Source organism: Aspergillus fumigatus, chromosome 3 (assembly GCF_000002655.1).
Source record: "Aspergillus fumigatus Af293 chromosome 3, whole genome shotgun sequence".
In the NCBI taxonomy this organism is placed as follows: Eukaryota; Fungi; Ascomycota; class Eurotiomycetes; order Eurotiales; family Aspergillaceae; genus Aspergillus; species Aspergillus fumigatus.
Window position 1 is genome coordinate 1,606,424 of NC_007196.1, and position 23,428 is coordinate 1,629,851.

At 51.3% G+C, this 23,428-nt stretch overlaps 9 protein-coding genes across 9 annotated transcripts; 3 read left to right on the forward strand and 6 right to left on the reverse strand.

Moving 5' to 3' along the window:
* Positions 1-34: 34 nt before the first annotated feature.
* Positions 35-913, reverse strand: AFUA_3G06492 (LYR motif-containing protein; the record flags this gene model as incomplete). Its single annotated transcript, XM_077804342.1, has 4 exons — positions 35-292; positions 347-518; positions 625-789; positions 863-913. 4 exons carry the CDS (start codon positions 911-913, stop codon positions 231-233), a joined length of 450 nt encoding a protein of 149 aa, XP_077660498.1. The 3' UTR covers positions 35-230.
* A 566-nt stretch (positions 914-1,479) lies between these two features.
* Positions 1,480-3,738, forward strand: AFUA_3G06495 (uncharacterized protein). The gene is made up of 4 exons (XM_001481554.2): positions 1,480-1,793; positions 1,859-1,956; positions 2,047-3,351; positions 3,482-3,738. Exons 1-3 carry the CDS (start codon positions 1,602-1,604, stop codon positions 2,465-2,467), a joined length of 711 nt encoding a protein of 236 aa, XP_001481604.1. The 5' UTR covers positions 1,480-1,601; the 3' UTR covers positions 2,468-3,351; positions 3,482-3,738.
* Positions 3,739-4,092: 354 nt separating this feature from the next.
* AFUA_3G06510 (uncharacterized protein) lies at positions 4,093-7,765 on the forward strand (the record flags this gene model as incomplete). The annotated part of the gene is made up of 3 exons (XM_749862.2): positions 4,093-4,501; positions 4,566-6,529; positions 6,594-7,765. Exons 2-3 carry the CDS (start codon positions 5,137-5,139, stop codon positions 7,763-7,765), a joined length of 2,565 nt encoding a protein of 854 aa, XP_754955.1. The 5' UTR covers positions 4,093-4,501; positions 4,566-5,136.
* A 439-nt stretch (positions 7,766-8,204) lies between these two features.
* On the reverse strand, positions 8,205-9,968 carry AFUA_3G06520 (uncharacterized protein; the record flags this gene model as incomplete). Its single annotated transcript, XM_749861.1, has 1 exon — positions 8,205-9,968. The coding sequence occupies one exon, from the start codon at positions 9,966-9,968 to the stop codon at positions 8,205-8,207; it is 1,764 nt and encodes a 587-aa protein (XP_754954.1).
* A 159-nt stretch (positions 9,969-10,127) lies between these two features.
* sC (sulfate adenylyltransferase) lies at positions 10,128-12,809 on the reverse strand. The gene is made up of 6 exons (XM_749860.2): positions 12,390-12,809; positions 12,208-12,235; positions 11,962-12,144; positions 11,629-11,774; positions 11,492-11,561; positions 10,128-11,426 (listed from the first exon to the last, which is right to left on the reverse strand). Exons 1-6 carry the CDS (start codon positions 12,556-12,558, stop codon positions 10,298-10,300), a joined length of 1,725 nt encoding a protein of 574 aa, XP_754953.1. The 5' UTR covers positions 12,559-12,809; the 3' UTR covers positions 10,128-10,297.
* A 1,781-nt stretch (positions 12,810-14,590) lies between these two features.
* met16 (phosphoadenylyl-sulfate reductase (thioredoxin)) lies at positions 14,591-16,557 on the reverse strand. The gene is made up of 2 exons (XM_749859.2): positions 15,674-16,557; positions 14,591-15,615 (listed from the first exon to the last, which is right to left on the reverse strand). The coding sequence occupies exons 1-2, from the start codon at positions 15,855-15,857 to the stop codon at positions 14,873-14,875; spliced, it is 927 nt and encodes a 308-aa protein (XP_754952.1). The 5' UTR covers positions 15,858-16,557; the 3' UTR covers positions 14,591-14,872.
* Positions 16,558-17,045: 488 nt separating this feature from the next.
* On the forward strand, positions 17,046-18,585 carry AFUA_3G06550 (phosphoserine phosphatase SerB; the record flags this gene model as incomplete). The annotated part of the gene is made up of 3 exons (XM_749858.1): positions 17,046-17,873; positions 17,935-18,192; positions 18,262-18,585. 3 exons carry the CDS (start codon positions 17,046-17,048, stop codon positions 18,583-18,585), a joined length of 1,410 nt encoding a protein of 469 aa, XP_754951.1.
* Positions 18,586-19,206: 621 nt separating this feature from the next.
* AFUA_3G06560 (lipoate synthase) lies at positions 19,207-20,451 on the reverse strand (the record flags this gene model as incomplete). Its single annotated transcript, XM_749857.1, has 1 exon — positions 19,207-20,451. The coding sequence occupies one exon, from the start codon at positions 20,449-20,451 to the stop codon at positions 19,207-19,209; it is 1,245 nt and encodes a 414-aa protein (XP_754950.1).
* A 400-nt stretch (positions 20,452-20,851) lies between these two features.
* Positions 20,852-23,367, reverse strand: AFUA_3G06570 (uncharacterized protein). The gene is made up of 2 exons (XM_749856.3): positions 22,017-23,367; positions 20,852-21,962 (listed from the first exon to the last, which is right to left on the reverse strand). The coding sequence occupies exons 1-2, from the start codon at positions 23,082-23,084 to the stop codon at positions 21,027-21,029; spliced, it is 2,004 nt and encodes a 667-aa protein (XP_754949.2). The 5' UTR covers positions 23,085-23,367; the 3' UTR covers positions 20,852-21,026.
* Between the last annotated feature and the right edge of the window lie 61 nt (positions 23,368-23,428).

A 23,428-nucleotide genomic window follows, 5' to 3' on the forward strand; every position in this document is an offset into this window, starting at 1 on the left:
AGGGCTGTGGCATTATTCCGTAGAACCCGACGAGAAATGATACTTGGACTTCTCAAGTAATCGTTTATAGACAGTTAAGATAATGCGAGTGAAGTGTGTGCATTTCTGATAGTTATAAGTAACTGGTGCAGCATATGCGCAGTCAGACTCGTTAAAAGTACAGTCCCCTCGGTTTATCCAATAACTTGACGTCTAGTTAGGCCAAACTGATTGTCGCGCTTAGTGTGTATTCAGATTAGAGTCTGGCACTCAAGCATGTCCTTGCTCATTAGGTCTGATAGACTAATCCCACCTGCAGTCACTGTCAGCTTGTGGCGAGGGAAGCATAATCCGGAAAGTGTCATACCCAGTATCCTTCTGGCGGACGATACCGCCCTCTTGTCCAGTCTGCTCGCCCTGCACAAATGGTTAGGCGAATCTGGAAGCGAGCAAGGTGCATTCGAGCAAGTACTCACAGTCTTCTGTCCTTCCACTACTAGTTTGTCCAGCTGATAGAATTGACTAATCACAGTTTGTCGCTGGATTAGAAGTCAGCAACCTGTGCTTCCATCAAACGTAACATGTAGATGTCCTGGGCGGTGGAATAGCCTTATCCAGAACCGGCGTATAGAACTCAGGACTGACCTTCAACATGCGCAAATTCTGCAGACCGTCCTGAATCAACTCCTGTATCCTCCTTTCCTCGGTCTCATGCTGGTGCTCACGGAAGGCATCCCTCGTTCTCCGACGGGCATACTCACGAAAGTTGTAGTTCGAAAATTGGGAAGATTGACGGAGCAAAGACCGAAACTGTACCGTTGAATCACATCGTCAGTCTTCTGATCCACATAATTAGATCGCGCAGCGAGAAGAAAAGGCATACCAATGACCGGACCTGGAACGCAGTGTCCCGCTGCAAGTTCGCCACAGACATGATGGCAGAATTTATAGGATGGGAGTGGAGATGTGAAACAAGGTGTTTAAAATATACTGGCAAGCGACAAAAGTGAAGCGTGTCCGACAATAGTCACTAATCTGATGGTGCTGTATCCAAAGGAGGCCTGTGCCTTCTCCTTCAACTTTGCGCCCTTGACGCCTTTCGCTTAAGACGATGGATGAAGCGTTACGGCGATGACAGATGAGCGGACTGTCCTTTTCAGAGCGATCCTCGTTAGCAGAGAATATGCTTTTCACAGGATCACCGGCACAGTATCTTGCATCACAACTTCAACTGCAGATGGCGGTTCTGGGACCGGAGAGTCCGACCAGCTGGAGGGACGTCCGAGTTCGAAACACGGAATAGTAAATTGTCAGGATAGTATAGAAGATTCACAGTCTCTTCCGGATCGACAGAAGAAGGGAAGACGAAGAAGAAAGTATCCGACTATTCACCTTAATGGCGCAGGACGGGAAATTCTTGCTTTTCCCCGGCAGCGCGATGACGGAGTTATCGGGCTCGGCGGCCGGAGCTCTGTGTGCTTCTCTAGATATTCCCCATCCGCCGACCTGCAATCTACCGGGCGTTGAGCAGCTGTTGCAATTGTCATATCTTCCGAGCCAAAAGTCTCATCTAACAGTATTCAACTGACTTTTTCTTCACTCAATAACGCTGTGACTTGTCAATGACCGAACTCCCAACCCCTCCAGCATCCCGCCAGAGCTCTGAATCACCCGAGCTTCAGCTTAAGCAGTCTCACGAGGCCGAGTCCTCTGCCAAAGCCTTAGAAATGCTGGACCATTCTCTGGAAAGATATCTTTTACTCCTGGATCAGCACCAGAAACTGCAGGCAGATCTCGCCAAAAAATTATCTTCGGTATATTTCGCTACTTGTCGTGTTCAACTGTTTCCACCTGGGTAGAGAATCTGACGATAAGAAAGGGATTCTTCTCCCTTGCGCATGCGAATTATACATGTCCGCCCGGTCGACGATATGGCGCTGATTACTATGACGAGCGTATGAAGGCGATCAGGAAAATGTAAGCTGAAGACTGTCACTGGAAGCCGTCTCGGGTTCAGAAACCCGCAAATCCATGATAACGAGGACTGACCGAGCGCTTCATAATCAGGGCAATACGATCTCCTCCATGCGCGGAAAATAAAAAGAGTATGAGCGGGGTAGAGGATATCCCGCAGGAAGAGTGTCCACTGGACGAGTACAGGCAGATCTTCGCGATGGATGAGACGACGAACGACCAGCGAGTCGAGGAGCCAGAAACAAGCAAAGACAAGGAAGAGGCCGACACGGAAGTCGACAATACGCGACAGATTAACCCGAGTGCAACATCAGAATCCGACTCCCCAAAAGAGCGACCTCGCTTTTCTGACCCTATCCATTGGTATGGTATCTTGGTTCCCCCTTCTCTTCGCAGCGCCCAAAGGTCTTTCACAGAAGCTGTGGAGCAATATTTGCCCAAGCTGGCCAGTGTGGTTGTGGAGATGCAGACTGTGGAGAGAGAGGTCGAGCGACTGCGAAGTCAACTACGATGAGCCTACTCTACCGGAAAGTGAGTCCTGATACAAGACATGTGTTCAACGTTGCGCTTCACCAGTCCCTGTCATTTGCGGCATGCGGTAGGGGGTACGCTTCATCGAAAAAGTATATGTGGATTGTAGGCCATGACTCTGACTCGAGCGCCGCCGTTACTTTGGCACCGGTATGAATAACGTTGGCTTTACAGCAGATAAGCCATGATGCTTCCCAGCTAAGAAAGGATGACATATGGCCAAGCTGGCTGTTCTTTAGCAGGAAGAGAGACGGTGGTTATCTGAAACTGCTCAACAGGGTTGTGCATTAACTCCATACGTCTAGTCCCGAAGTTCTCTGCCATCTCGGCCCTTATGCATGTGCATTAGTGTCTATGTGCCAGACTTGTCCAAGGATGGGCTTTGTTATAGACCTTCCAGCAGAACCTGCAGAATTTCAGGGGTCACAACCTCATAGCTTACAGAAACCAGAATAAGCTGCAACTTCAGGTCATTTATAGGCTGATAGTACTATTGTAGGATATCAATCAAAAGCACTTGACAGCTAGAATGCAGATGTCAAAGACCCCAGAGAGTATACGACTATATGCAGCAGCTGTTGGTACAGTATGGCATCACATGACGCAGTTGGAGCTGTTCGCTTCTCATCAACCTGCAACTGCCCTCAGATCCGGTGTCTTGCCTGACTTCCCTGCTCTTCATGTCTGCCGAAGTATCCCTTTTCGTGACTTTGTCTATTATTATCACATCTACTAGTACTAATCAATAACGGTCGATTTCTCCGCATGTTAGTTGGTAACCGTTGGCGTTGCTCTCGGGCTTGTGTCCCCGAAATCGCCAAGTGCAAGCAAATAGTCTTGAACGGTTAATTGGTTCGGTTCTCAGGGGTAACGTCCTTTTTCATTTCTTCAAGTCATATTTGACACCATCAGATCTTTTGATCAACAATGATGGGCAATTGAAAACCACGTAACATGGAGCTTATCTCATGGACATAACTGACGATGAGCTGCATAGCCGATGGACCATCCCTAACGTCGTCACGCGAAATTTCGGGTTCCCATCTAACAAAGTTGGAGCTGACTACTTACACACGGGAAGCACGGTTTCATGTTGAATAGTGATATTCGCAAAGACGTATCCCGATCGCTTAGTGTGAGACGTAGCGTCGAATACACATCCACTAGATGCCTCGTGGACCCTCGGCCTCTCCACTGGGGCCAATGACCGTGGAGTCCCACGCCAAACTGATTCTTTCCGAGCTTAATATTGCCCGACCACAACGTCAGAATCTTGAGGTTCTGGCCAATCTGGAGTCGCCGTCTATAATGTACCTCTACTTGTGTTTCAAGACGAGTCAACCCAGCACATCCCACGAAGCCGACAGGAGAATCAGTATCTAAACAACAATCCGCTGGACCATCTGGGTCGGCGTTGTAGCAGAGTCTCAATGCTCCTGTTCGTAATGGGGACAGCAGAAATCTCATAGTTGCTTCTTCAAGAGTGACCACTAGACACATAGGTGATAGGAAGCTGGTCTCGATTCAATGGCACAACTCTCGTACCTGCTGGGGGACAGGGTACTCCGTACAGAAGCCGGCTCCGTACGGAGTACTGATATTGCACTAGTTACTATCAAAAAAACACCACTAGTGTCAGCCTCCACCCTGCTTGTCTTTGGATCAACTCCGCTGCGCGAGGATTGGACCAGCCCCAAACAGTCTGCGCCCCTTCCGCGTTTTTCGTCCTTTTGGAACATGAGATATGAATTATGTGGTCGTCAGACGGATATGATTCTTGATGAAGTCTAATATACTCCGTACGAGTATGAAAAGTCTGATTTTTAGGCGAAGACCAATTTCGGGTCGCTGGAAGACCCTTCCTTGTTTACCCACCAGGGCACAGTAATCGAGTCTGGATGACTCCGTCTATGCTGAGAGTTCGAGTGGTCTTGTTCTCTTGAGTTAGACATTCATTCTCTTCTTCAGGGCTTGACGCTCTATTTTTGTTCTGATTGTTTGTTCTCATAATGTCCCTGTAAGTCCTCGGTATGAGATTTCCTTTGAGACGAATAAGTCACTAACAACGTACGATGTCTCAGTAGCTTGGGTCAATGGACAACCAGAGATTCTGCTGAGGTAGTCTGTGTGTGATACTGTGTAATTCTGCAATACCTCACAGTCAATCTTCCTTCCTTTGAATTCCTCTTTGAACTCGGTATGCCTCCCTTGTGTGATGACAATCATAATGATACTACTCCGTGGCATATGCTCATTTCGACGCCTTGTCCAGCAGAGGCATTGACTGCCCCCATAACCTTCTTTCCCTCTTTACCTTTCAGCGGAAGCTTCTATTCCTCATATTCATCTACTGCAGCTCTTCCAACGGCTGCAGTTATTGAGTGTCGAATCACGTGGCTTGTATATTCAGCTCACGGCTACTCTCCTTCGTTACTCGTGATATCGTCCTCGGCATAAGACTCGACCTGGTCAGTCGTTCCTGGTGCGCGCTTATTCGCCGACTTGAAGGCGATCGGTCTTTCTATACCACCGTTTTATGCTGTGTCATAGCCCCTATGCTGGCAATTATAGGCTTGACATAGACCATCTACATTCATTACGCTATTCGCAGAAAACAAAGAAAAGAAAAGAAAAGGATTAACAGCACAAGAAATGGAGCCAACTCCGTTTCAGAGCTCGGACCATGGCTTTCAATCAACAGGCCCAAACGTCGACAGAAAAGGTTCCGTAAAACGGGCGAGACAAATGTTAGAGGCTGGCAGACGTCCCGATATCGCGATGGCGCCGTCGCAAAGTATTCATCCTGGTCCTAACCCCAAGGTCAAGGCAGATCAGTCCCATATGACCCAATGGCCTTTACCGACTGATGGTGTCCTGCAAACAAGCGTGTCCAGTACTCAAGCAAGGCAGTTCATCCCAAATGGGCTCCCTCCAGAGCGACCACCACGGCCTGATGCCCCGTCTCCGTCGGTTTATTCTGAAAGAAGCATGTCGGACATAGCACCCAGTCCCCTTCATCTGGCCCGGCCTATCCCCTCGTTCTCACACCCTTTGCCAAATCCACCACCTCCCCGCCCTCCCTTTAAGGGGCATCTTCCACCTTACGGGCCGGATCGTGCTGCATATGCAGCCCCTCGAGTTCCTATGACGACTGATGAATCGTTCAGGCAGTCTACAGCTTCTTCTTTCATGTCCATTCCTTCTATTCCCGACTTTGCTCTTCCCGCCCAACCTGCAACTGCAGAAACAAACCCGGCCCAAAAAGAGCACCAGAGGCGACTTGCCCCATCCAATGCTGCGAGATTCTCCACGAAGCGCAGGTCGTCGGTCTCTCCGATCCCAGAAGAACTCTCCGACAGCCCAACTATCTTGCAGGGGTCATATGCATCCAGCCGAGTCATTCCGTCTAGCTGGGGCTCTGCACCGGCCGGGTCTGAATTTCTTGGAGCCTATCAAGACGTCGAGTCGGGCGACGATCAGGATTCCCCGCCTACCGTTCATGAGGGAGATTCGAATCTTGTCAGACAAGCCAGCCTTGGCAAAAGGGGCAAACCGTCACTACGAACGATCCAGAAGCCCAGTAGCCCATCCCCGGTATCAATGGTAGAAGAGCGTTCGGTCAGCCATATTGTGCATGCCGCAACTGCTTCAGAGAGGATTGCAGCAGGGTCAAAGAACGAAAGACATTCCGTCTCTACAATCTCGACCGATTCGTCTGTACTCGATCCGGAGAAACCGCCGATCGTGGTGGACATCAACGGCCAACATCCTGCACTCCAGCACACGGATGATGATATGGAATCTTCGCAGAAGGAGTTGGGAAGCCTGCCCAAGGCTGCACCAACCATGAGCGACAAGAGGCCGGGAGGTCGCAGACCACCTCGCCTGGATCTCGGGGCTGTCCGAGCGGCAGAAGCCCGCGGCAGTCTCACAAGCTTACCTGACCTGATCCGACGGGCCACGAAGCTCGCTACAAATCTTGAGCACGGAAGGACGGCCAGTAGGAATGACCTGCTCAATGATGGGAGCAGTAGATTCGCGCAAGGTAAGCTACACATTCATTGGATGCATGAGACCGGAACTTCAGAACCAAACTAATCCTCATCCAGGTCACAACGCTCGCCAGTCAGGATCTATCAAGGACATCCTAGCATCTTTCCCGCCTCCAGCAGGAACTCCAGAAGTGCGCTCTTCCTGGCCGGATTTCTTCCGGAGGACTCCGATGCAGCATCTACGATCGCGGGAATCGTACCCCGAAACTGACGAGGAGAAAGGCCAGCAGCGCTCGCGCCGTTGCTGTGGCATGCCGCCGTGGTTGTTCGTACTCGTCTGCTTTTTGGTTATCTCCGTAATTCTCGTCGCTGTTCTTGTACCCGTCCTCCTGGTCGCAGTTCCCCACCACGAGTCCAACTCTAAGTCACAGTGCGAAAAGACTGCGCCCTGTGAAAATGGCGGTGTTAGCGTCTCGAGTGGGAGTATCTGCTCGTGTGTTTGCACCAACGGCTATACAGGTTCTCGCTGCACTGTGGCCGGCGATGCGAGCTGTGTGACGACTGAGATCGTTCAGAACTCGACATCCAAGAATGCGACCATGGGCAGCGATCTCCCCCGCTTATTCAAAGAGGCAAGCAGTAACTTCAGCATCCCGTTGGACTCGATGAGTATCATGGCGCTTTTCAGCCAGAACAATGTCTCCTGCACGACCGAGAATTCACTCATCTCGTTCAAAAGCCTCTCCCCCACCTCCAACAAAGTCCGCCGCACTTCTCTGATCGAATCGGTCGCCGACTGGCTGGCATCCGAAGAACTCGCCGTCAAGAAATCAGCACCGAGTTCCACGACAGGGGATACTCCGACGCAGATCCTAGCTGCTCGCGGCTCGGTGGGCACTAAGAACGGTATCATCTTCGACGAATCGTACACCAACACCGGAGTAGCAACTACGGCAACCCCATCCTCTGTTACATTCAGTGAGCAGACTACCCAGGAAAAGCCCCCGCCCGAACCCACGTCTACGCCGACCCCTCCCGCCATCCCGGGGAGGGTGCTCGACTTCTCGCGCATTGCCGTCCTGTACATATTCGAGAAAACAGCTGCGTTCACCGCGGCGATGCAGTCCGGAGGCAATATTGAAACGTACCTGGCTCACTCGTACGCGACCTCGCAGACAGGCACCCTTGACGTTGACCTCTCGGCTTCCGGCATCAAGGGGAGCTTTACGCTCAACTTTGATAAGTTCACTATTACTATTCCTAATGGGACTGTCGTTGGTGGTAATTGACATGCTTCTGTTAATTGACTTGCCTGGGATGACTTGTTCTGTTCTTCTATTGTCCGTGCTAATCGATTTAAAGAAAAGCAGCGTCTCGTTTTGTGGATATAGGTGCGCTGCTCTTCACGCCGGTTCTTTCTTAGTGTATATAATGTTGGATACTCCCTTGCTTATTCTGTTCCTGGCCATGATTGGCTATCGCATCCTGTTGTTCATAACTATGACATTGTGGGTTGAGATTCTCAGCTTCAGCTTATCGAACTCCTTTCCGTGCAGTCTAACATTACATCTAGTCAAGACTTAACACCCAAATAGGATTCCAGATCTCACTCAAGTAGTGTACAGAGAACAGTATACACGTAACGCAACCTTTTGATGTAAATGGTACTCCGGCCTAACTCCATGTGAATCAAACCCTCCCAACCATCAATTATCAACCGAACAGCAGTCAAATAAACAGAGAACTATTGGGCGCGATACCCTCCAAACCCGACCCCCCGTCGATGATAGGCCAGAGTTTCTTGATCCTATCGTCGAGAATCAACCGCTCGGCCTCCCATCGCTTTCGCTCAAGGGCTTTAGCTTCCATCTGCTTCTCGCCTCCGAACCAGGAATGCTTGGCTTTCTCGATGCTCTCGCGTTCCTCTCTTTCCGCCTGCGCAACCAGCTGGGAGACCATTGTCTTCCAATTCTCCAGACCCACGCGGAGACACTCGGCGCAGCGGTGCTGGGGGTTATAGTCTTCGAAGCCACCGAGCTCAAGGATGGTGGATTCGGCCAGGTCGACTGCGTCACGCGTCCAGGCGAGACCGGTTTCCCTGGAGGAGGACGCGTAGATGATCTCGCCGATGTATGTCATGAGGCCTGCCTCTTCGCAGGCGGAGGCGGTAGTGCGGAGCGGAGGTTCGTCGCCCGATGGGAGGGGGGGGGGGTATTCGGCGGGGACCAACATGGTTTTAATAGAGTTGTAGAGTGAGACGAAGGGGTCTCGAGTTGATTTGGGGATGGATGGGAGGACAAAGGGTTTGGCGTCAGGCGGAGGTGGGGGGAGGGAACGGCGAGCTTTAAGCACCGATGTGAAGATGGATAGGGCGGTGGGCAGGTTGCCTTGCCGGGCATGATGTACCGCCAGCGCAGTCGATACCCGCAGTATATTTTCCGACGGTAGCGCTTGGGTGTCGTTCTTCAGGACCCCCGTTTTCGTGTCCACTACTTTGCTGGCGTCTACCGATGATCCGGCCGCAGCGATATCCATGGCCCAAGCATACATGTCGCGGGCAGTCTCCGGCAGACCCTTATAATCCAGCCAGTCGGCATAAGCCAACGCGGCATCAAGCTTCTGCCTCGTGTCAAACCCTTTGGTCGTCAATATCTTCATATAAAACACCTCCGGGCTAGGCGACGCCGGCTCGCTATCCTCCTCCCGGGGGACCTTCTTCTGGCCCGCCGGCATAGGCTTGGGCCGAGGATTCGAAGGACCAACCACATACTCCGCAGGAGCAGAGATCCGCTGCTTCCGATCTGTCAGCCACCCCTCCAGATTCTCCGCGGCCTTGGCCGCCCCCATCAGCGCCTGGTGATAGCCCCTCCGCCACGGCTCACTCTTAGCCGTGATATCGAAGCCCGTCCTCCCCACGCCTTCAACATAAATCCCACCTTCCTCCTGCTCCTTGATCCCTTTACCCTCGCCCTCCAGGTTCTCCAGCCGCTCCAGCAGTTCTCGCAGGTACCCCGCAACCATGGGCCAGTTGGTCATGAGCTTCCCGATCTGCTCGGGGTTCTGCAGCGCCTGCGCGGACCGCAGACACCAGCGACTCTTCCACGACCATTCTGACGGTGTGGGCCACTGGTGCTCGATTTCCTCTTGGTAGACGCCCAGCTTGATCACCTGGAAGAGTACCAGGATGGCGTAGAATGTTAGCCCGATCCGCAGCCCTCGCGACAGGCGGCGCTTGTAGTAATCGCGGCGCTCAGTGGAAATTAACCGAGCAAAATGTTGACGGAGATGAATCGACAGTGGCGGAAGAGGGCGAGTGCTCGCCAAGGGAGACAGAAATGGTACCTGAGGCCGACCTAGTGGTGGAGAGAGAAGTAGAAGTCGGGATCGGTGGGTGAATGGACGGAATTGATGGCGAAGGCCATGGCTACTCGGCGGTAGTAGTGGCCGGCTCACTGCTGGTATTCGACCAGCAGAGACCCGAGGTGGTAACATGCTCTAACGTTTTGGTGTCGACGATTGTCTGTAGGACCTAATTCATTACCTTTCCAGAGAGAAGATGTCGGGGACGCTTTGACGATCGTTATGTTTGTGCTGTTTGCATCAGATGACAGCTACATATGGGTCACGTGCTACGGACCGAACTAGAGGTAACTGGCCAGACACTGGTTGATTATTCCCTAAGACTCTTAAGGCAATTGTCAAGGGGAATCAAGGCGTTAAATTCACACAGAAACAGTATATTCTATAAACAGATCCTCCAAGTATTTACTCTAAATCCCGAATGGTATCACAGAACAGTCATCCAAAGCGCCTATGCTACTCTAAGAACGATCAAAGAAGCCCTCGGTCTCGAGCATGAGGATGATCTCGTGGACGATGCTGCGAACGGTCTGCTTCGAAACATCGACGGTAAGATCAGCCTTGGAAGGCGTCTCATAGGGGTCGTCGACACCAGTGAAACCCTTGATCTCGCCGCGGCGGGCCTTGGCGTAGATACCGCGCTTGTCGGTCTTCTCGCAGTACTCGAGGGGAGTAGCAACATGGACCAGGAAGAAGTTGCCGCCAGCTTGGGTAACAGCGTCACGGGCGGCGTTGCGGGACTCCTCGTAGGGAGCAATAGGGGAGGCAATGACGGCGGCACCGGCGCGGGTTAGCTCACCGGCGACAAAAGCGATACGCTGGATGTTGGTGTGGCGATCCTCGCGGCTGAATCCCAGCTCAGAGGAGAGCTCGTGACGGACGGTGTCACCGAGCAGGAGGGAGACGGAGCGGCCTCCCTGCTGGTTGAGGGTGACTTGGAGAGCACGGGCAATAGCGTCCTTGCCGGAGTTCATGTACCCGGTAAGGAAGATGGTGAAACCCTGAGTGTGGCGAGGAGGGCTAGATTCGCGGAGGATCTTGACGACTTCGGGGTAAGAGAACCATTCGGGGATGGGAGCACCGGTGCGCAGGCGGTTGCGCAGCTCGGTACCGGAGATATCCAGGGTCTTGACGCCAGGGGGTACCTCGTCCTTGGGCTTGTACTCATCGGTGTCGGGCAGGTAGGTGACCTGCTGGAACTCGACGACCTCGATGCCGAGCTCCTCCCTGTACTTCTCGACAGCGTGCTGAGCATCGTAAGGGCCGTAGAATTCCTGGCCCTTGGAGTTCTTGCCGGGACCAGCATGGTCACGTCCGACGATGAAGTGAGTGGCACCGTGGTTCTTACGGATGATGGCGTGCCAGATGGCCTCACGGGGACCACCCATACGCATGGCGAGGCCCAGAAGGCCCAGGACGGCCATTCCGTTGGGGTAGCGGGGGAGGAGAGCCTGGTAGGCGCGGACACGGGTGAAGTGGTCGATGTCTCCAGGCTTGGTGAGACCGACAACGGGGTGAATCAGGACATTGGCCTGGCGAGCGCGAGCAGCACGGACGGTCAGCTCACGGTGAGCTCTGTGCATGGGGTTTCTTGAAACCAGTCAGCCGCAGTTCTGCAGGATTATTTTGACGTAGATTGTGGGAATGTAATATACCTAGTCTGGAAAGCAACAACTCGGTTCCAGCCGAGCTTGTCGAAGTGAACACGCAGCTCCGCGGGAGTGTCTATATAACCGGGGTCTATTAGCATCATTTCTCGTTTGCAGTTCGGGCGAACGATTATCGGACGTACAGCGGAGAGCGACATAGTCGTAGTGGTTGAGCTTGTTGATGGCCTCAATCTTTCCTCCGACGTAGAATTCCTGAACCTTGTTGTAGAGATACTTGATGGCAGGGTGCTCCTCATCACCGCCAAAGACCAGCTTGGCTTCCTTGGCCCTACGTAATGAAAACCAGTCAGCCAGGCCCACTGTACGCACGGATGTCTGGTTGATTGGAGCGATTGGTGTCGTCAATTGCAGTGTTGCGTCTGTTGTTCCAGATAAACAACGCAGGGCAATTAAACTGCGCTCGCGCTGGAAAACAGGACAAGATCGCCAGAAGCCAAAGGAGCACGAAAACTCACTTGTCAGGGCGGTAGATATCGTCAATGGTGAGGATGGCCAAATTGCGATCGTCTCTGAAGTCTCGCAGGGTGACGCGGGAGCCGGGCTTGAGCTTGCCTTCATCGATAACGGCCTGGGACACGTCCAGGGTGATGGGCATGGAGAAGAGGTTGCCGTCGGCGAGACGGACATTTTCGCAAACACTGAGTGGAGTGAATTGCCGTCAGCAAATTAGACTCTGAATTATTGCGTGAGCGCAAACGTACCTGTCATAGTCCTTCTGGTTCATGAAACCTGTATGCAAAGGTCGGCGTTAGCGACCATTCACAATCAGACCCCCTCATTAGATTTCCCCTCCCTCCGATTCCTCCGCCATAACCTTGTGCTTCCTCGATAGAAATTCAAGATGATCACTGGCTTCAAAACGAAATTTGGGGAGTAAACTTACCCTCCAGAGGACTGAAACCACCGTTCATAATCAGTTCGAGATCACAAAGCTGACGTTCGGTGAGGACAATGGCAGGCAGCTTCTCGGCCTCCATCTCCAGCTCGTCGTGGCGTGGAGCATCACGGGCGAGCAGGTCCTTGAGAACACCACCATGAGGAGGATTGGCCATTTTGTGTATGTGAAGAGAAAAGACACAGGAAACTTTTTTGGAGGTAAGTTATACAGAAGGTGAGATGCGATGGAGGGGGCAAGGAAGAGGGGTAGGAAAGGAAAATGTTGGCGGGCAAGAAGAGATGAGCCAAGGGAAGACAGAATCTATTAATACTAAACTTCCTTGATTACTACAAACCGTAGTCTGAGGTGCGGACGACTACGTAGCACTGGAAACAAGAATAATAATCTTGTCCTGGAGTCTTGAAGAGTCCCCATAATATTCTCTTGGGTCCCGGCAAATGGTAGTACACTGTCCGATAGTGGAGCTGGCCTTGTCCACGTCTTTGCGTACCTGTTTCTCCCTCGTACATCATTATTTCCAGTCCTAGGCTATTCTTCTTCTTCTTCTTCTTCTCCCTCCCCTGAAAAAATAATGCTGAGATAGCGAGTCGGTGATCGTGATTTTTTCATTCATTTCATACAACTGTTCCATACATGGCCAGTCGAGTAAGATGTAGTGCCATCATTCGTCATTGAATCGGCCGCCGAAATCGCCGATACTAAAAGTCTGCTTTCCTCCAACTCCATACATTGGTTCGGACTCCGTAATACCATCTTCAATTCAATCGACTAATCCTGTCGACTACATCTGACTAAAGGTACTGCTACTGCTGACAGTTGTCCGTTTGTGGAAGTACATTGGATATCCTCCTGAATCGTCAGCGTCTCCTAGAACGAGTCATGATTTTCAGGGGAAGGGGGATTGATTACTACAAGGCGAGAGATGTTCGTACGTTGCCTCCCCCCACATCTCGAGCCTTGATGCCCTCACAGAGTCATTTCGAGTTCTCCAGATGCTCAAGAATGGGCACAAGGCATGTAAATACATAGATAGATACAAAGCAATGAAAACATGGTCCACCTCAGATCGGACCTATACATGTATAGCGATCAAAACACTTACAGAAAAGGTTGAAACCACAGCTCTAGAACTGCTTCTAGCCTGAAACGCCACATGCTGCTACCGATAAGCCTATCAACGGCAACTCGAGCCATCACGACATTCTCCGCACGGCTTGCGTGATTGTCAATTTCTTTTTGAGTTTTGGTTGTTCTTGGCATTTTGATATCACGTGCTCAGATCAGCCCTATCTTCTCGTCCCTGTCATTGCTAGTACAATGTGTTTACTGACCGTCAGCAGTTGGAGAATCGAAACTGTGCTTTAACAATAGTCATCTAAGTCAATCAGGTTAATAATAGTAACAAACATTGGAGTATGAAGCTATGCATGACAGGAAGTTGACTCCCAGCTCATGTAACTGCCATCATGATGGTCGACGATGGGCTTGATTCGAACCATCAAGTGCTGGCCGTCCCGGGTTAAATAAGAGCTTGTTGCTTATCTCAGTTTAGCAAACGACCTTGCTGAATCGTACTCAACATGACGTTGACTGGGTGCGACATCTTCGTTAGTAGGAATGAGCAGGCCATCAGCAGGTCAACCGCTGAATGCTCGTGCTTGCAGCAACAGATCAAAACAGACACAACGACTGGGAGTCGCTCAAGGGTCAACGTCTCAAATGTTCCATCGAAAAGAATGCTTTGCTATGCTCTAACCTCTCTTCGACCGAGGAATGAACTGTTGCTTGAAGATGGATGGTTGCTGTTGTCCAATCAAAATAGTGGTGTTTCTGCTGATAACTGTGATTAGATTGATAAGATTAGATCTAATCACGCCATCGCGCAACCTGCACCAGAATGTCAATCTCCCTCAATCTTAAACTCTTTAGTCTGGTGAATGCCAACATTACTCGTATCATTCTGATTTCAGGTCAGGTGTTGATGTGTCTTTGGATTGACCGTCCCTTCACGTATGGCCTAGGTATCACCTTGACGATGAGAAATCAATCCGTAGTGATTGCACAATACAGATTGTTAGTTTTACGCCACATGTAGCCTTGCTTTAGACAACTGACCCATAGTATGAAGAATGGATCCGGTAGATATAACTTAAAATTCAGTCATTCTGCAGTATAGTCAAGTCAATTCAGCTTCGAAGAAAATCATTGTTTCTATCATGCTAATCGTTAGTATGGATAAACCACATGTCATCCTTTGCCAGATGCCAGTCCTCGCTATGTACAAAACCCCAAGGGTAGGAAACGGCACGGCAAGCTTTTGAACCCATTAACCCAATATTCATAACGGCATAAATCCCTCGGCCTAGTGCCTCTACGGGATGTCAAATGATATCAAGGCTGCGTGAACTTCGCTAGATGTAACCCGAGAACGCCAGTGAAGATGCAAATCTAAGGACAGACAAGAATGTCTACGCAGTGGTGAGCTGGTTTTGAAGTGCCTGTGATAGAGCTTCCTCCTGTCTCTTACGCTCCAGCTCCATCAGGTACTGGGCGTACTTGGAACGGGGGTTGTGGATGCCACACTCGGTCTTCTCCTGGCCCTTCCAGCGACCAGATCGCTCGTCCTCATTCTCCTTGACAGGCTGTGTGGAGTGCCAGTCACCGATGCTCTTGTAGCCGCGGTCCAGCAGTTCGTTGTAGGGCACATCGTTCTCCTTGATGTATTGTTTCACTTGTTCGAAAGTCCAGTTGGCCAGAGGGTTGACCTTGATGAGGCCGGCCTCGTCGACCTCGATCACATCGAGATCGCCACGCTTGCCACCCTGACTGCGGCGGCGTCCAGTGAGGACAGCATGAACGTTGAGTTCACGATAGGCACGCTGGGCCGGTTCGACCTTGGCAACCCAGTCGTAGAACTGATCGTCTGTCTCCCAGAGCTTGGCACCGTACTTCTTGGAAAACTCTTCCGCAGTTTCAATACCAGCTGGCTTGTAGATGTGGATGTTGTTCAGAGGGTACCTCTTGCGGACACGGTCAACCAGAGCCAGGGTTTCTGGGAAGTGATGGAGAGTGTCAAGGAAGATCAAATCAACCATCTGTGGGCGGGGCACTTGAAGCTTGGAAAGCATGTCCAGGGTGACAAGTCCAGTCAAACCAAACGCAGTGGTCTGGAAGAGGTGAGGAAGGGATGTGATACACCATCTCAAGATTTCTTATGTCGGTCAGCTACTTGGCATACTAGAAAGTCCCGAGGGAGACACGGTACTAACCTTGAGGCTCAAGGAACTGGAGTTGCCTGTTAAGAAATTGCAGGTGTGGTTTGGTGAAGACAATCTCTGGAGTGTAGACATCACTCGAATCCCCACTGACATAGCCGGATTCAGTCTGAAGATCTCTGGAGTCGACAGCGGCCTCTGCATCAGAGGTGTAGTTTGAAGGCAACTTGGCAGGCATCCTGAGTTATGTTGTGATGGGCCTCTTCGGGTAACCAGGGGATAAACACAGGAACGTTGTACGATGAGTGCAACAATGAATTGGTTTGGTTATGTTTATAGATCTAGAGTGGATACAGAGATATGATGAAAGAGGGACAACAGAACAGATTCAGATTTGGTAGACTGGTTGAAGGACCAGAACAGAGATGCCAATGGCAAGACTGATATAAGAGAGGCAGACAGGGACAATCACGACATAATCCGGTAACGGCACGCCGCTGTCCCTTCCCCTCTATGTTCTCATACTTACTTGCGCCATCTGCCGGCTTATTTTGCCGGGCGCAATCACGACATTGGCTGTGACCGCCTGCCCTTTCAAGAGACATTGCTGAAAAATTCAATTTCCTCATGCTCTGGGGAAATCACGCAATACTTGCGCTTCCAGCACCTCTGGCCAACCGGAATGGCTTATGTCATCAAAACCTGCTTGCCAGCTCTCCTGTTCACTGTCCCTCTGGAACAAGTGTGGAACAGAGAAGAATGAGCATTATTAATGCAGCTGAGCAGTATTCATCCGAACTCCAGGCTGACGAGGTCGTAGATTGCTCGTCTTATCAGCTCCCGGGCGGCATCAGATGAGCCCGTAGTCTAATCGCCATGCTAGGGTTTCTGGCTGGTGTATCAGCAAACGTCCTAACGAGGGGAAGCAGATGTCTTACACGACACCGAATCATGATCCTGTTGCCTATTTAGATGTTTGGACAATCTGCGCGAGTCCGAATATAGAGACCTAATATGGCCTTTATTTGGTCGGACAACTGGCGTCGCAGCCCAAGTTATAGGTACTCTGTATAATCGGCTCGGTTTGATCAGGCGCTGATGTTTCTGCCGGGCGGTGAAGTGCCAAGCTTACTGTCATACACGTGATTCATGTTTTCCTGTTTGGGACTCCCCCCACCACGTGCCGCCCAGGGAATTGACAAACGGCCGACGACATATGCGACTAGTTAAGAGTCAATCATTCCCGTTACCATATCATTATTATTCTTGTCTCGGACTGGCTGTTTTCTTCAAGTCTCCAGTCCTCTACCAGGGTGCCTTTTGGACGATCGCTTTCGGTTGTTTGTGAAAAAGACCGCCAGTTATCCGCTCTGTCGTTCTGCCCCTCTCTCAAATCCCAAGAGACCTGGTCCGTCGTTGCGACACAATGGCAGCACCGAACCCCATAGCACGTCCAACGCGTCCGGTGCTACGACAGTCTCTTTCGAGTAACTCCTTCATCCAGGACCATCAACAGTATAAGCCTCCAGTTTCATTCACTCAAAACATCGAAGATGTCCTGGGAGCCTCCCGCGAGTCTCTACTACAGTCGCTCTCTAATCTCCATGTCAATCCCATCAGCCCCGATCCCGAAAAGGTCACTGAAAGCGGCATTGTTCACACCATTTTCAATCATCAGACAAATCCCCTTCCGACTGGAACTCCAAAACTGGTAGCAACTATCATCTACAAGTCCGCCAATCCCGTCCATCCTCATCTCCATCCCGACTCTTCCCCAAATGCGAATAGGCTCCCGTCCCCCATGGTTCCTGTAGGATCCGCTCCGACGGTTGATATTGAGAAGCTCCCACGGGAGCCTCCAGCTCCGGAGCCGGAGCCACTCGATCATCTGTATGGTCCGTTCGTCTCCCAGCTGTGTTTGACCAACTTCCTCCAGATTATGGAATCCCTCTCGACGCCTTACCAGCGCATGAATACCTCTCATCGCTGTTTGGATCAAGATGATCAGCCGCGCGTCGTCGAGGTTACTCTCTCTCCTCCGCCGAATCCTGAGTACCTTTCTTTCGAAGATCTTCGCAAACACGAGAGCATATGGCGCTTCGAGCGCGAATGGAATGTCGAGGTGGTCCTTCAGAAGGAAAGCGTCTTCCGTCGCCACAAGCGTCTGGTTGTATTCGATATGGATAGCACTTTGATCCAGAATGAGGTGATCGATGAAATTGCCAAATTCGTTGGCGTTGAGAAGGAAGTTTCGGTTCGTAGGGGGCAGCTTCAAGTATAATGAATAGCACAACCACTAACTTTTGGGTGGCCAGGAAATTACTGAACGTGCCATGAACGGAGAGCTTGACTTCTCCGCGTCGCTTAAAGAGCGTGTCGGTCTCTTGAAGGGCGTTCCAGCTGACGTGTTCGAGAAGTTGAAGCCTGTACTCACCGTTTCGCCTGGCGCTCGCGAACTGTGCAAAGCTCTGAAGAAGCTCGGTTGCAAACTTGCGGTCTTGAGCGGAGGATTCCAGCCTCTGGCGGAATGGCTCGCTGGCCAACTCGGCATCGATTATGCATTTGCCAATCATGTGGGTTCTCCCGTCCCTCATGCCAACTTTCCTTGAGCCAACGATTGACATATTTTTTTTTCTTTCCAGCTTGAAATTGATGAGGCGTCTCAAACCCTCACGGGCAAGCTTGTACCGACCCACCCTATTATTGACGCAAGCAAGAAGCGTGAGCTTCTCAAGTCTCTCGCGGCAGATAACGGCATTCCAATCTCCCAAGTCGTCTCTGTCGGCGACGGGGCGAATGACCTTCTTATGCTTCATGCGGCTGGCCTTGGAGTCGCCTGGCGCGCCAAGTCCAAGGTCCAGCTTGAGGCACCGACTCGTCTCAATGGTGAAAGTATGTTGGACATTCTCTATCTCTTTGGTATGACGAAAGAGGACATCAAGGAGTTAGTTTCCGACGATGCTTGAAAACGATGCTTCTCATGGTTTGGTTCACCGATACACATCACTCTTATCATGAATGTTCATCTGAATGGGAGAGCATGGGAATTTGTCCGCCTGGTGCGGACAGCCCTCACTTCAATTCCGTCTGTCACCAAGCAAAGAGAGCATTGGACGAAGGTTTCTTGCTTTCGATCCTTAATTGTCTTTGGCCTAGGAGGCTCGGACTTGATATGTGCGGGCCATCTACTCTCTTTTTTCTTCCTACTACCGTGTTTCGTCTCTTTTTCGACAATGATCTTTCGGATACCGATTCTGTCTGAGGCAGTTCGTTGTTCAAGTGTACGGAGTATAGCATCTCATGCGGGCGTAGGGTGTGCAAGAGATGGTGGTAGATATGGATGAAACTTTACGAATAACAAATACCAACCATACACACGATGAGTCCAACTCATCAATCTATGTATCGTATTTAGCTCGACGAATTTCAAACCGTCACAGTGATATGATGACTTTTGTCATATAATAGGCCCAAGAGATGGATACTGCATGATCATACCCGAAGCGAAGCCGACGAAAAACCAACAAGCGCCGATTAATTATCCTAAAGACGTAAAAGACAGAAATAGAGAGAGCCCAAAGGACAATTCACCGCGTCACCTCGTCGACGGTAACTGGCCGAACGCCGACTGTTTCCGTGCCTCCAGAAGTAGCTCTTCTCTTCTTCAGAACATTCTCAATGAACGCCTCGCCGGCCTTGTAACTGCTCCGAACGAGAGGGCCCGACGCGCAGTAGAGGAAGCCCATGTCAAGCGCCCGCTGGCGCCACAGCTCGAATCGATCCGGAGTGACGTACTCGTGCACAGCCATATGGCGCTTCGTCGGCCGCATATACTGTCCGAATGTGACAACGTCCACGTTAGCCGCGCGCAGCTGGCGCAGCGCATCCCACAATTGGTCATCCGTCTCCCCGAGGCCAAGCATCAGCGAGGTCTTGGTGATAAGCGAGGGCTGGGCGTTCTTCGCTGCCTCGAGCACCCGGATAGACTGCTGAAAGTTGGCACGGCGATCACGGACCTGAGGCGTCAGGGCTTCCACTGTCTCAACGTTGTGTGCGTAGACATCCAAGCCGGAGCGAGCGACCAGCTTCACCATCTCTAGATCGCCCGCGTAATCACCGGTCAAGCATTCCACCAGGATACTTGGTGCCTTCTGTTTGATCTTCATCACTGTCTCTGCAAAGTGCCGGGCACCTCCGTCCGCGAGATCGTCCCGGTCAACGCTGGTCAGGACTACGTACCCAAGTCCCCAGCGCGAGATCGCTTCGGCTGTGTTCTCCGGTTCGTGCGGGTCGAGCGGGGCCGGCGTCCGCGAGGTCTTGACGCTGCAGAATCGGCAGCCGCGGGTGCAGGTATCGCCCATCAGCATGATGGTGGCTGTGGCGGCGGATTTGTCGCTGCCACCCCAGCAATCGGAGATGTTGGGACACCGCGCTTCTTCACAGACAGTGTGTAAATTAAGGCCGCGCAGGTCCTTCTTAAGGCGCTGGTAGTTCTTCGAGTCGGGAATCGGGGTCTTCAGCCAAGACGGCAGACGAGTCATTTCCTTCTTGCGGCCGGCGGGCCCGACGAGGGCGGTTTTGAGAGCGTATGCTTCGGAGGGGTCGAGAGGGGTATTGCCATTCCCGACAAAGTCTGCGAACGATGGGCCGGCATTCAGTTTATCTTTGAACGTTGTCCGTCTGCGTGCTGTTGTTGTTGTTGAAGTGCTTGTGGCCGACGGCGAGGGTTCTGTTGTAGCGTAACTACGGCAGCTAATGTGGCCAACGATTGCGGTCCGCGACAGGGGCCTTGACGCACAGAGCGATCTGAAGTGACTTGTTGATACTGCCATTATGGAAGTCCTGGAGTGGTTATGTGGACGATATGAGGATTGGCAGAGTGACCATCGATGATATCAAATTATAACTATTAGTATTAATATTCCGCGGGAAAGGCTCCGGCAACTCCGGCGACTCAACGATTACCTCCGGCGCTGACTCATCTTGATTAATCGCCTTTCAGAGGGTTGCCTGAGGCTTCCACATTCCGGCACAAAGAACTTAAGCATGGAGTAGGATCACTTTGACAGATTGGATTACCGATCAGAGTTTCTATTGGAATATCTTTTGATTGCTCTTGATATTCTTCTCTTTAATCATACACCAGCCATAGTCGCCAATATATAAAAGGTAAAAGCACGCCAAATATGGATTCCAAATGGCAGGTATATAGAACGCAATGGTCTAAACAGCAAGTAGACGACATATTCGAGAGTGAGCGGAACTGAGGGAATAAAGTAAATATATGAGACCAACGGTGGTACCTGCAATGCTCACCATGAGGGCATGAAAGTCATTCGAGATAAAATGACGAAAAGAAGATTGAGAAGACAGAAGGAAAAGATGAGGAGCCCAGCGTAGATCAAAGCTAGGCTTTGCATTCAAGCACCTGGGCTAAAACGAGCACAGCCGATTTCAATGTTTCATCGGACCGGCCGCTCACTGCGAATAGCAGGTTGTCAACGACTCGATCCAAGTCTGTGCGAAGCTCTATGCTTCTTGGTCCCAGCACGCGGTCTCTGATACGGGACGGCGATGTTGGAGTGAATTGCGTTGCTGGCGTTGAGTTTGGCTTCTCTTGGACTGGACCCAAGCGGGACAATGTCGAATGATAGGATAAGCTGATGGGGCCTCGGGGGGTAGATGCCAACGAGGCCACATAGTTTCGCGCTATTAGAATCGCACAGAGACAGTCAAGTAGATTCTCCGCGACGTCTGGGAATATTTTGCGGAACGGCCTAATCAATGCCTTCTCGTTGTTTTGACGAAGGAACATAATGACAGGCGACGTAAGCTTCAACATATTCTGTGGAAAATCTTTAACGGATTGCTCCAGCTGTTCGATCGTCCATTCGTGGTCCCACCACCTTCGCTCTTCCTTCTCTAACATACTGGACGACCGCGCTGGGGAGGTTTGGTTCTTTGGCGGAGAGTCGGCTCTAGTCTCAGGCTTTGGTTTGGGTGGCGAGAAAGACGGTCCTTCTTTGAGAACCAGCTTCTCACACACTATCGTTTCGCTGGCTGTTTCTGAGTGGGTTGAGATAGAATCTGTATAATGCGACTCCTTGTCATCCTGAAACTCGTCTGGCGAGTAACAGGAATTATGAGTAACATAACCACTATCTGACATCTCCAATGGAGTGTCAGGACTGAAGGCAGATATTTCATGTTGGCGCATGTCGGGAGTGGAAGGGACTGGATGCTGTGTAGTATTCGGGAGCGTGTGGCTCATGGCGGGAGATGACTGTCGGGATATATCGACCAGTTTGGGCTTTGTTATGCTGCAGCCGGTGAGATCAAGAATCTGCTTTTGTATTAGCAGGGTAAGCGAACGAGTAACTCTTAGATGGAGACTTACCACAGCTTCATCTGTCGCCTCCAGCTCACCCCGGCGTTCCAGGTGTGGAGGACTGTTTTGGACTATCTGACACTTTCTCCTGTTCAGTTCTTTTGACCTCTCGTCCTTGACATCTAGCGTCGCCGGAACACCTTGGAGCCATCTCTCAAAGTATGAGATATTACTTGGCATCCAGCTACTCCCCACGCTTGAAACCGTTCCTGTCCGGCTTCTCTGGGCCGTGGCAACACAGCTAGAAGCTTTCCCCAGCTCTGGTGGCTCATTATCAGAAAACTGAGAGGGGGATAATGTTCGTTCCGAATCGGTGGAGTCTGGTGTGAATCGTCCCTCGTCGGACTCACATCGTTTGACCAGGTTGGAGTACGCCGCATGGACATTGGTTGGTTCCTGTGTCGCCCTTTCCTCTGCTTTCGTAACCTTACCCCGCGCACCGTCGCAAGCGTCGCATGAGTTGAAATCAGGAATACAACCGCAATGTTTCATTCGTCTCTCACCCGCCTCCATCTCAGAATCCGGTTTGGGTGAGAAGTACGTCGACGACGTAGATGGCCGCGAATCTCTGGAATCAGACAGAGGGGGGCTGGGCAGAAGTCCGAATGTCTCCAGACTCGAAGCCAAGTTCAGGTCCGATCGCCATGTTCGCAGTGTCCGATTCCCAGACATTGGCCGTGCCGCTTTCGACTCCCTCGCGGCGGCTGTGATATTCTCCAACGAAGGAGAGCCGGGCAGGCGCAGTTGAAAAGGTTCCTTCATCTTCTGCACGGAACGAAAAGGCGAAATGCAGATGGGACCCCGGTCTGCCTGCCGTCTTGACTGTGGAGCAGTGAGGTCAGGTACTTGCTCAGGCCGGGGCAATGTTGGTGGAATGAAAGACAGAGAACTCGTCATCTGCTTCCTTGTCCGCGGCCGATAGTCTTCCGAAAGACAGGCTGATATATGTACATTATCCCGTGCTATGGAACCTTCACGGGGCACATAGTAGGGTGGTACGGGATAAGCGGACATTGTATGCTCATGATAGGTCGGTCTCGAGAACATTCGAGGAGATTGGTGGTTGGTGGAGGACATGTTGCATGCAAAGTCGTGAGAGGAGCAGTGAGATAATGAACTTGCATTTAGCGTTGGGATGGATCAAAGAAGTCAACCGAGAAAGAAGGAATCCAGACGCGAATCATGTAAAAGAGCCATCATCACCTATAACTACGAGCACAACATACGCACTCCAACCATCCCTTGATGCCCTGGGGTGACAGTAGGCCGAACATTGGGCATGTATATCTTGCCCCTTCCGGAGAGCCCCCCAAAGATTTTGGAACATGAACGAATTGGAAAGGTAACGACTTCACCATCCTTGCATGCCAGTGGGAGGTGAGATCGAAACATTTACCACGTCTAATGGATCGACCGCGGTG

Bases quoted from the DNA above. Each gene is read 5' to 3' on its own strand.
- AFUA_3G06495 (XM_001481554.2), top strand. From the start codon at position 1,602: ATGACCGAACTCCCAACCCCTCCAGCATCCCGCCAGAGCTCTGAATCA. The intron at 1,794-1,858 runs GTATATTTCGCT...ACGATAAGAAAG, and splicing joins TCGCCAAAAAATTATCTTCG to GGATTCTTCTCCCTTGCGCA. The intron at 1,957-2,046 runs GTAAGCTGAAGA...CTTCATAATCAG, and splicing joins ATGAAGGCGATCAGGAAAAT to GGCAATACGATCTCCTCCAT.
- sC (XM_749860.2), bottom strand. From the start codon at position 12,558: ATGGCCAATCCTCCTCATGGTGGTGTTCTCAAGGACCTGCTCGCCCGT. The intron at 12,145-12,207 runs GTACGTTTGCGC...CACTCCACTCAG, and splicing joins AACCAGAAGGACTATGACAG to TGTTTGCGAAAATGTCCGTC. The intron at 11,562-11,628 runs GTACGTCCGATA...CCGGTTATATAG, and splicing joins CGACTATGTCGCTCTCCGCT to ACACTCCCGCGGAGCTGCGT.
- met16 (XM_749859.2), bottom strand. From the start codon at position 15,857: ATGCCTGCCAAGTTGCCTTCAAACTACACCTCTGATGCAGAGGCCGCT. The intron at 15,616-15,673 runs GTTAGTACCGTG...GACCGACATAAG, and splicing joins CCAGTTCCTTGAGCCTCAAG to AAATCTTGAGATGGTGTATC.
- AFUA_3G06570 (XM_749856.3), bottom strand. From the start codon at position 23,084: ATGTCCTCCACCAACCACCAATCTCCTCGAATGTTCTCGAGACCGACC. The intron at 21,963-22,016 runs GTAAGTCTCCAT...ATACAAAAGCAG, and splicing joins AGGCGACAGATGAAGCTGTG to ATTCTTGATCTCACCGGCTG.